Genomic DNA, 11,820 nt, shown 5'->3' on the forward strand with positions numbered 1-11,820 from the left:
GGTATTGGGCAATGCTGGGTTATTTCAGTCGTCCCTCATGAAGCAGCTAATCTATCCGTAATTGAAGAAAGCGGAAAACCATGATTGAACTACATACTTCAACCATGGCGGAAAACGCGTTGCAAAATCCTTTTTAGTTCTCATTTTACGTGATGGAAATTCCCGTATACGTTGGAAATCCAAATGCAATTTTCTTTTTAGCTTTACGAATTTTGTGTGCCAATATAAATGTATTTGGTAAAAAATAATGCGTTCCGCATAAGCACGCATTTCATGGTTGAACTATAAGTAAATAAGGTTGACCCGCGAGAAGTTCCGCCTTTCAGTTCAGCTTCTGGTTACGTCACTGAGATCGAGAAACGTAAACAAACCCGTCATTCCATGACGGATTGGTTAACTGGTTTCATCGCATTTCGGTGATTGGTTAATGCCCAGGGACGTCACGAGATCAGTGATGTCACAGGCGAACAACAAACTACATCCGCGAAAATGAGCTTCTCATGGGTCAACCTCATGTTGTATATAGTTCAACCATGGGTCAACCTTATACTAGTTCAACCATGCATGCGTTTCAAATGTAATGCGTGCGGCTACAACTACGAATCATATTAATGACAAACTTGGCATACATGCTTTTTGATTGATAACAAAATCGATCGGATGCTGAAAAATGCATCCATGGCGAGTGTTCAAAAGTCAGAATGCATGACGAGTTCTCGTGGGTCAGCGAGCGATCCTCTTCTTGACGAACATCCATTTGCTTGTAATGTAATCAATGATATGGTGCAAGCCCAAGCATTTCTAATGCAGGCGAAGTCGTCTACCCATTAAATATGGATGAAAGATCTTCGTTGATTACTGAAATTTTCGTCCGAAAAGCAAATAGACAGTTTCGGTTAACGAAGCAAATTTAAGTGAGATTTAGGTGAATAATTAATACCCTAAGATTCCACGGGGACTGTATTTAGTTGAAATCTTTTGTTACGTTTGCAAATGATCTGTCAAAAGGAGATTAACTAATAAGGAGCTTATTCAAGAGAACACGATTAGCCGACAGTAATAGCAGCAAATACTTTCTTTCAAATGCCGGGCTAATTACTTCTTCAGACGGAAGTAGCAGGAAGCGGAAGGTTGAGGTCAAAAGGTTTTTTTTTTGTGGCGGAAAGTTACATCAGTCGATTCGCGGCTACAGCAGCCGTGATGTGTACAATGTCAATTGTGACGCTCAAGGTGTTTACATAACAGATTTGATTTTTCTTGCAGATATCTCTCCGTCCTACTCAGTTTTTCACCCACGCTTAACGTAGAAAGACGAAGTTTTAAATCTCCTCAGCTAGACCTAGAGTTGCAAACAATTTCACACACTGCTTTATCAAGGATAGCCCAGTGGTTACAGTTAGAATACCAAGATTGGCTGAGAGAGGCGCGGGTTCTATCCCAGCTCTGTGCGCCAGTTTCTGATCAGAATCGGCAAGGAGGCCGGGCGGTAAAGCTCAGCAGGATTGTAGCTGTGAGTTGCGAGTTCGAGACAGCAACAAGCTGTGGATGTTCTACGATGTTAAGAATCGGCGACAGCCCTACGGCCTACTAAAATGCTGAAACCGCTATAATCAAAAGCCTCCTGAAACTCGTCATTACTTTCACGCTCTAAATTCTTACACCGCGCTCAGTACGTATTCATTCAACGGAATTCAGCGACGCACTGGCGCTTGCGGATGAGAAAATACTGTCCAGAAAAAATTTGCTTCGTGTATAAGCTTTTACCCGACAAAACTAGCAGAAAAAAGTACTTGCCGCTAACACTAGCGGCTAAAATTTTCCCCGTGTAGCACCTTAAAATGCCTACAACAGGGAGTTGTTTGCAATAACCGAGACTGATAAGAACTGTCAGCTTCCACGTTGATTTCTGTTGCCTCTACCTAGATGGTTGTTTGAATATGATTGCAGAAAAACTTCCAGAGAAGTGCTTCATTTCAAAGAGATGGGAGCTTCCATCATTGAACGTAGCCGTTCAAAATCAACACGATAAAATTTAATAAACAAAACTAGGACAGACCCTGGGTATAGAAATCAACAACTGGGCAGTGACTTACCAAAATGACAATAATGTTGAGATATACCTGAATTGAACTTTAAATCTTAACTCATATCAAATAATAATGTTGCACACTTTTCTGTTATGAACAAAAAGGCTTTGCCCGTTATTTGTAGGCAATTCAAATTAAATCAATATAACTAGCCCAGTTTTACATAAGCCTAGCATGCCCCCTCCCCTCATGCTGTGATTATATTTGGTAGTCAAACGCAGGCATGTGCAGAGAAATTTTGAGCGAACAAATGTAGGGAGCCAAACTTTATACTAGGGACCTTTATATATATATCCTTTCAATTACAAAGGTTGGATTACTGCCGCTTGCAAAATAAATTGTTGAACGTCAATCAACGCCTGGGCTGCTTCGACAGCGTGCTAGAATAATATTTTGCCATGCGACAAATACCAAGCTGAGAATAAACACACTAATTCATGAGAAGCATTGGCAATGAATGGAGAATTCCAAAATTGCAGCAGGACGTTAGGGTCGAACCAACAGCTCACTGCTCCAATCTTAATAACTGTAATCACTTGGTCGCCTAGCTTTTCGCTTGGGTACTAGCTAATAACATTAGTTGTTTCGAGGATGTCAAGCATTCAAGGACTAACTATACCCAACGTTTCTTGTCTTTGTTGATTGGCGAGAGCCAAGCGGCGCTGCTTCGTTTTCCATCACCTTGTTGTCCTTCAGCCATGACACGAAGTTAGGTACAGGGTGGGTCACTTGACACACAAATTAAAGACGTCACTAGTTGCCGCCAATATAATATCGAGATGGAGTCAAGCAAACTCTAAGTTTCATATGAGAGAGAGCGACATGTGGGGCGTATGAGAGCGAGAGACAGTGTGAATGGATGGAAGTCAGACTCATTCAGATGGACCTTCATTCAGATGGAAGTGATTCTGGAATGAGGGTGGAAGGAATGAGGGTGGTGAGATTAACGAAGTATGGTATGAGAGAACAAGTGAAGCGTGGATGGCAATGATTGCGGGTCTGTCTGACGGAGCAACTGTAGCTATACTTGAGAGTGCGAAGAGATACTTGGAACTCGAATGGAGGTTGAGGGAGAGGAGGAGGATAAGAGTGAGGTCTTCAGGAGTGGAGGGTTGAGAGAAGGGAGGGTGGGAAGGCAAAGGTGACCATGCCAAATATTTTAGTACATCGTTTCTGTTTTTTTTGGGATGTTGACATGTATAACTGAATGTTTTAGTCTTTTAGGATTGTAGTGAATACTTATTAATACTTCAGGAGTGGAGGGTTGAGAGAAGGGAGGGTGGGAAGGCAAAGGTGACCTTGCCAAAAATATTTTAGTACATCGTTTCTGTTTTTTTGGGATGTTGACATGTATAACTGAATGTTTTAGTCTTTTAGGATTGTAGTGAATACTTATTAATTGAAGTTTTTTAACTGTCGAGTGGGACGTGAACTTTTAATTTTTTACGCTGGTAAAAGGTTTTTTATGCAGCGTGAATGACCGATGTAAAGGTCTTGACCGGAGGTCAGCACGCACCCAAATTCCAATTCCAGTCTTTAAGTAAAAATTTACGAAAGCACCTGCATCTGCAGTCAAGAGCAAGGAACATAAATGTAAAGGCAGACGACAATACAAGACAAATGTTACATTTGAATCCTACGTAATTGCATAGATTACTCTGTTAAAAACGACAGTCTATTTCGTTTACGCCAAGTGCAACGTCTGGAGAAACTTTCATGGCTCTTGTCCGAACACTTCCAAATAGATGACGTCCTTCCTATGAAAATAAGATCATCAGTTGCTATATTCTAGGTGCGGCCGTACCAGTATTTTATATAACTAGATCGATAATCATTAGCTTTGAAATCAAACGGCCATCGAACCTGATTTGCTGTACCCTCGACCCTCTCAGTGGTAATGCTGAGTCGACTTCAGAGAAGGATCGATGTGTACTACGTTTCTCGCATGCTGTCTCTTCCAGCTCTACGCACATGGTTTCGACATGGAAGACCTTGCATTTTGTAATGTCAAATTGGAGCTTCCGCCACTTAGACCACTGCTATAGAGCGTTCAATTCGGTCTAGAATTAACCGAATCTTCTCCTCTGTGTCGTACTGTGGTTCGGACATGGGTTAAGCGAACTCTGAGAAAAAATTCCCTGCCTTCTCCTTTTAATCAAGTTAGAGCCATTCATTTTCAACTACTCCAGGACCTATTTTCACTCCAATTTACATTCGTTTCTTACCCTAGAATAAGCAAAGCATTGTAAAACGACGATCGTTTCGAAAAAAAACACTGAATAACTTATTTTTTTTTCGTGAAACAAATCACTGTCGGTCATCCGGGTGGATAGCTAGAGGTCAGCATAGCCCAAGTCCACAGTGCTATTCATATACCTTCCCGATCGTAACGCAGCCGGGCATCGTCACGGCTCTTGACAAAGCGCCCACCACAACAGCGCAGTTCAGTCACAGGCCGAAGCGCATACAGGCCGGAGCCCAACTGGCCGGAGCGCAGCAGGCCCTGCCGCAACAGCTACTCCTTACGTAACCTAACCTAACCTGCGCCGCCTGTTGCGGTAGGGCCTGTTGCGCTCCGGCCAGTTGGGCTCCGGCTCTGTGAAGCAGTGGCTGTGTTGTGCAAAGTGGATTTACTGTTAACCGGAGTTACCCACAGCTCATTGATCTGAGGCTATGTGTAGATGTTGCATGCTGATGTTTGGCGTAGGGCCCAGGGCCTGTTTACGAGTCAATTTTGTTAACCACGACTGCGCTCCCGGTCATCCAACATTACTATTCAATTTCGTTCATGGAAGTGTATAACGTGAGTGTATGAAAGTATGACTGAAAATTTCAGTCACTGGCTGGGGGTTTATATTATTAGCAACATTTAATTTGTTTAGCTCCTTCTCAGAATATATATATTATATATACGGCCAGGGATTGAAATGACAAAGTGATCCATCACGATTTATTGTGGTAAAGAAGGTCACAACATTGGCATCCCCATTTAGGCTTTGAATGAGACGGAAATAGAATAGAGGAGACAAAGAATGTTTGGCTAAAGTGAACAATTAACTTATCTGGAGCAAGAAATATCAAGCAACGTGACCTGCTTGATGATGGCGGCCACGGGACAAACTAGGAGACAGGAGTACATAGGATGACGAGGTGTCAGGAACACGTAGTAATAACGAGGTTTCAGGAACACGTAGTAATGACGAGGTGGTAGGAACACATGGTGCGTGCGGTAGCTAGGAGCACACGGAGTAGCACGTAGAGTGGCGAGATGCACGTGGAGTTGAGAGAAACACGTGGAATTGCACGAGGCGTAGCGAGATGCACGTTGCAGGGTGGCCCAGTGGTTACAGTTAAGAGTACCGAGATTGGCGCAGAGAGGCCGGTTTCTGAGAGACCAGTTTCTGGTCAGAATCGGCAAGGTGGCCGGTCGGTTAAGCACAGCAGAATTATAGCAGTGAGTTGCGGTTTCGAGACCGCAAAATGCTGTGGATAATCTGCGATGTTATGAATCGGCGACAGACCTACGGCCTGCAAAACGCTGAAACCGCTTTTATTACTATTATTATATATTCCGTTGCACATGGCGCAGCGGGACGCGCCTGAGGTTAGTCAGGTTACACGTGTTGTTGCGAGATGCACGTGGCGTAGCGAAATAAATTTGGGTTAGGTCATCTTGCAAGTAAAAAAATTAAACGCTCATAATACTATTTATATTGTCTCACTTAATATTACAGGTTGAATCTTCTCCTTGATGAAAACTTTCCAAGTAACACTTGTAGCGAAATCTCTTGGTTGAGCGAAATCTTCATAGGGACACATTTTCAGGGTAACTGCTGCGGTGAACATCATTGCATTTTCGTCAGCGGTGGTCATTGTGGGAGGATATCCGCATAAAGCAAGGTAGTTTGAAACCGCTATCATGGGGGACGACGCAACACGACGACTTAACTCTAAAAAACAAACTCTAGACGACGCTTATGCGGCTCCTGCTAATTTTTTAGAGATCGATGTAATTAATCCTATTACACATGGTATTGGAAACAAAAGATACACCGATTATGAAGTGAGAATGAGGGTAAGTGCTTCAATGCTTCATTACTATATTCTTCTTGATTCTTTATGTCCAGCGTTCTGAATTCATTGCAAATTACTTGTTTTATACTCTAATTCAGTTTCAAACTGATAATAGAATACCTAGGTAAAATTGACTCCAAGCACAGGCATTTTTGTCTCAATATTCATTAATAATAATAGTTGACCTCTTCTAAATTTTCCATTGTGTAAAAGGCTAGGGTAAATAATACTTCTCGACGCCATAACATTTTAGGATCCGTGAATTCTTGTATTTTTGAGCTGTAAGTCCATTTTTTGAGCCATGAATTCCTTTTCCTGCTACCAAGTAGTTTCGGTCACATTAGAGCGGTCAGACTGCTTTATTACATGTTCAGTTGACACTTGCTGTACAATCGGACTGTTTTTAGGGTAAAATTAGTTATTTGGGGTAACACGTGTATGCAACCTTCTAAATAAGTTCGTGGCTTGTAAATAGTTTGTCATTACTCAGCGTAAATGGCTTTTCATTAAATATTACCCGGCGACGCATCTTTAAAATGGCCGGCGGCCCGGCGACGCTTTGGGCTTAAAAAGCCATATATTGGCGACGCTGCATCCACCCTCTGCATAGTGGGCTGCAGCTCATTTGCCAAAATGCAAGTTCATTTAGGCCTACCAACTAGGTAGCCTACCAGTCTACCAACAGTACCAAGCAGTGTTCACATGATCGCATCTTAAGCCTTGTCAAAGTTGTCTCTAATTTTGCCCTAGAATTAGCAATAAGAACATTTTTGCTCCAGGAACTTCAGGAAGAGTCTTAGATGCACATGAATGACATGGTAATGCACTTTCATTTTTTTGTAAAAGAAATAATACTGTTATAATGCAGTCTGACATAACTGCAAGTCTGCAACTATGCAATTGTTGACAAAACGTAAGGTAAATGGGTCTATCCCGACACTTTAAGGACGTAGCAAAAAATGAGTGGCTATAAAAAAATCACCGTATGCGTATCGAGTTCTGTTTGCTTTACGTCACTCTCAAAACACCGCACTACGCGCCAGCAACAATGAAACGTCACAAAATGTTGCCATATTTATTTAAAAGCCTTTAGAATGCAAACCTACCAAATCCATATATTCCGACACTCACTGACACTGTGTGCGACTAAATTTAGCATTTTGTGAGACTAATTCCGGGCTTCTGGCTGCGCTTCAAACTTTACTAATTTGTAATTCTGACACTCAGACACTCTTGTGTCCAAATTCCGATTGCTGTGTGAGCTGTATTGGAATACGACAGTAACGACACAGCTTGGAATTAGAACACTATTGAATATTGAACACTACTTATTTAGGCTTTAATTAAGAGTTATTAAGCTTCTAATTAAGAAAATTTTAATTTTTGCACACAGCTTGGAATGAGGTTTGTGTCTAATTTCAAGCTGTGTTGGAATTAGTTTTTATGTGTCTAAAACCGTCTCTTAACTTAATCATCTATTAATTTTTTTTACCACTTGAAATCAGCAAATACAAGTATACTCAAAGGATTCCTTATATATTCACAGACTTGTTCTAAAGTCTCAAACCATAATATTATTTCTACACAAACAGTTTATCACTATTTTGTAGAGCAAGGTCAACTATCAGTCTATCAACTTTGACACATTTGTCGATGTTCTGATTGTTCTCACTGGGTGACGCGCACTGTCTCTCTTTGGATCTCAACATTTTCCTGCCAGACGGCCCAGACCTAGTGTTTTGGCAATAGTATGGCGCGCAATAGTATGACGCCACTATTTCAACCATCAACAAATGCAATGGAACTAAGAAAAAGCTTAATATAAAGGAAATAAGTTGAGAAGTGTCAGAATTACCCACGATGTCGGAATATACCGCATTTACCCTATTGGGTGCACTGGGCAGCCCTTGCCCCTTGGGCAATATATTTTGGTAGATATTATTAGGTAGGATATTTTTGGATATACTCAGTGTGGTACTGAACCACNTACACATCTAGATGTGTATAAGAGACAGACGTAGTACGGCGCACCGCGTAGGTTGTTAAAATGACAAAATAAATTCCCGCGCACCTGGTACATCTTCCTGACCATGGGGTATATACAGACTGAAATATTTTTTATCTAACCAGAATATGACTTTGGAACTGGGAGATTTCATACCAACCAAAGTGATTTGATTTTACACCCATGATATTTCAAATGAGAAAATAGGATCCAATCCTGGTATTTGACAGTCAATATGGAATATTCAAATTCATTTTTCAAAAGCATGGGATAAAAATGATTGTTTTACAGGTGATTTTCAAAAAGTATTACAAAATTTGGCCATTTTTCTAAATTTTTACAGAATAATTTATTAGATGAACATTAGAATTGGATAAATTGTACACAGGCATTGGCATTTTTGTCTCATTTGTGACTGACTTTGGCCTGTTTTGCCCGTTTGGTTGGAAAGAAATTTTTTCTGTATCATGAAAATGTCAGTGTTGATGCATGAAGTTCAGATGGTTCTTCACACTCTTTAATTTACAGTTTCATCCTTGAATTGCCAAACTCAAGTGTACAATGTTACATATGATTAGTGCAATTATGTTTGATTAGGTAGTTGGATATCTGATTCACTGGAATCTACTGATGCATTAAATTTTATTTTCTGCAGACCAACTTGCCTGTTTTTAAAGTCAAAGAGTCCAGTGTCCGACGACGGTACAGTGACTTTGAATGGCTCAGGAATGAACTAGAAAGAGATAGCAAGGTGAGAATAATGTATTTTTACTTCAGAAAAGAAATACATTGCATATGTTGTCTTGAATTTTTGTTCATTGGTCTTTTTTTGTACCCTTTTCATTCATAATTTAAATTAATTTGATGAGACATTGTAAATTGCCCACTTGTAAGATTTTCTTTAATTGGATTCTCTGTTTGAAAATTAGAGGAAATAATTGTTGTAGAATGTAGTTTTTTTTAATAAGTTCCCTTTTTCTGTTCTCTAAAAGTGCTAGAGCCTCAAACAGCATTGCTCAATTTTTTATAGAGGATATTATTTAGCTTCAATGAATATGGAATGATAAACAAATAAAATGTTATCTAACAATACTTGGCTCCTTTACTAATGCTATATCTTGAATATAATTATTTCAAAAGCTTGGAAAAGTGCTAATCAGTGGACTGATTTCATGTAACTAGATAGGCAGTAGCCCAGTTTTAGTATTCATTCAATCTTGGCAGCCAGTCAAACTTTAATGGCTGAGTAAAACAGCTTGTGTTCATAGAAAAAAAGTCATTTGATATTCTTTAGGCTGTTGAGATATTCATGATACTTGAGAATAATTTCAATAATTTCAGAATTGTCTTTTCAAATAGCAGGGTTCATTTAAAATCCAACTCCCTGAAAATTTGCTGTTGACTACCCTACTCAGACATCTGGGTCTGGTTTATTACGTATAATTGAATTTCAGATTGTTGTTCCTCCCCTGCCTGGTAAAGCACTGAAGAAGCAACTCCCTTTCCGCAGCGATGACGGCATTTATGAGGATGAGTTCATTGAAGACAGGCGTAAGGGGCTTGAGGTTTTTATCAACAAGTAAGTTAGGACTGTGAGTGTTCAATCTTTTATCCAAAAAATGAATCCTGTCATTACTGTGTGATAAAGTTAGCAAAATTGTTAGACTCCTTTCCTTCAGAAATGATAGCAAATGATTTACAGTTTAATCATTATCTGAGAAATATGTCTCAAATGTTGCCTGTCCCAAATATTTTAAAATAAGGATCAAAATATTATTTTTTAATTCATCCCAGTCAGTGTTGACTCATATTTTTACAAGCAGTGTAATGTGCAGAATAATTAAGTTCTTCACCAATGCTGCATGAAAAAAAAGGAATGATTTAAAAGCTAATTCTTTACCAGTAACTGTAATGTGTGCATTTATGGCAAACTGTGACAGGGTTGCAGGCCATCCTTTGGCCCAGAATGAGAAGTGTCTGCACATGTTCATCCAGGAGCAAGTGATAGATCGCAACTATGTACCTGGCAAGATCAGGAACACGTGAGCAACGCAGTGCCTCTCTCTTCTGCCATCTCCTCAACAAGCCCTTGCTCTAGTTTGAGTGAACCCAAAAACAATCTAATACATGCTATAAATTATTCTTACCTTCTGACATTTCTTTATCTTGTTGAGTCCATGTATATTTTGCTGAATATTTTCATTTATCTCATCCTGCAATTTTGTCATAAAAGCCTTCAGTTTCAACTCAATCATCTTTGCTTATGTTTATGCTTGCAGTCACCAGGCTTTCAGATAAGCATGGCCCATTTGAATGATTAATCAGATCACAGCATCATATCTAAATCAACATCGATTAGCTAAAGAAATGTCTGACAAAACTTAAATTGTTGTGGAGGAAATATTAGCTGCTTCAAAATTGAAGCCTAACAGGACTTTTCAAATATAACGTTATGTTTATCTGATTTAATTCAGAAGTGAAGATATTTTGGAAGTGCTTGGCGAGGAGTCCATTGAAGCTCACGCTGAGTTCTCATCAATCAGTAAGGGCTTTAGATAAAGTATTCTGTTTTGAATCAAATTTATTTACTAAATATCATCGAGGAGCTTGTCAATTGATTGCAACGGTATTTATGATTTGTGTCATTCAAGTTATTCATTATTATATAGATTTACCTAAATATTATTTATTAGAAGTAAGATTATATTATTTGCCTCATTGAATGACATTTCAAGGAGATCTGTGGCTTCTTCTGTAAACTCCATCCTTGACTGGGTTCATGCGTTTGGAAATTATCTGCCAACAATCAGTACTACCTGGTATGACACGTCCTAAACACTGCACTGTTCTACTGTAATTCTTTTATTGCGAACATTTAACTTTTCCTCGTGATCAGGTGAATACCTCGGTGTTTGGCCAAAAAAAAACATGAAAATATCTGAGCATTAACCTCTTTTTTGCCAAGAATAGTCCGGCTCCCAACTGGAAGAGCATTTCGGTATATTCCTCTGGGTTTTTCTTTTTTCTGATGGAGGCAATGCTTTTTCGGGGAATTTTTTTCGGCTGCCTGCGATGTTTGCCGTTTGATATTAATTAGTCTCGTTTCCTTGTCGATTACATGTTAATTATTTAATATCGAGTCAAATGACTTGTACTATCTGCTCATTTTGCCGTGTCTTTGATGATCGTTTGAGCGACCAATTAAAAGATTACTTTCTCTCGTGTAAGATTGAGAAATATATACTTATTTGCTTGGCTTCCTGTAGAAAGAATTATACTGAAGCAACTCTAGCTACTCCTTGCTCTTTTTCTGGGCTAAGAACATCTTAACTGCGTTCTCTCAACATTTTCCTCTTAGCTCCTATAGTCCCTGCTCTAGTAATGACTACATTTTGTCTTTGTTTGAAGGGCGAAAACCTGTATCAAATTGTTAACTATATTATCGGCGTATTTTTGTACTAGCGTAAATTAAGCATGGAGTTGCAAGCCTTGTAGTAGTGGGCTATCACTGTTTGGAGATGAATGATGAATTCATGTTTTTGATGTTACCTTCATCTGTGGTTCCGTTCCCAAACGTATTCCATCAATACTAAAAATTTATTTTGTATTTCGTTATTCTACATTGCTATTAATTAAGTAAAACGATATAAATCG

At 39.4% G+C, this 11,820-nt stretch overlaps 1 protein-coding gene across 1 annotated transcript; it reads left to right on the plus strand.

The window, feature by feature from the left end:
• Positions 1 to 5,907: 5,907 nt before the first annotated feature.
• LOC108673632 (sorting nexin-12) lies at positions 5,908 to 11,081 on the plus strand. Its single transcript, XM_018161487.2, has 4 exons — positions 5,908 to 6,162; positions 8,822 to 8,917; positions 9,621 to 9,745; positions 10,107 to 11,081. Exons 1-4 carry the CDS (start codon positions 6,007 to 6,009, stop codon positions 10,210 to 10,212), a joined length of 483 nt encoding a protein of 160 aa, XP_018016976.1. The 5' UTR covers positions 5,908 to 6,006; the 3' UTR covers positions 10,213 to 11,081.
• The last annotated feature ends 739 nt before the right edge of the window (positions 11,082 to 11,820 follow it).

This window comes from Hyalella azteca, unplaced genomic scaffold, assembly GCF_000764305.2.
Source record: "Hyalella azteca isolate HAZT.00-mixed unplaced genomic scaffold, Hazt_2.0.2 contig8990, whole genome shotgun sequence".
Classification (NCBI taxonomy): Eukaryota; Metazoa; Arthropoda; class Malacostraca; order Amphipoda; family Hyalellidae; genus Hyalella; species Hyalella azteca.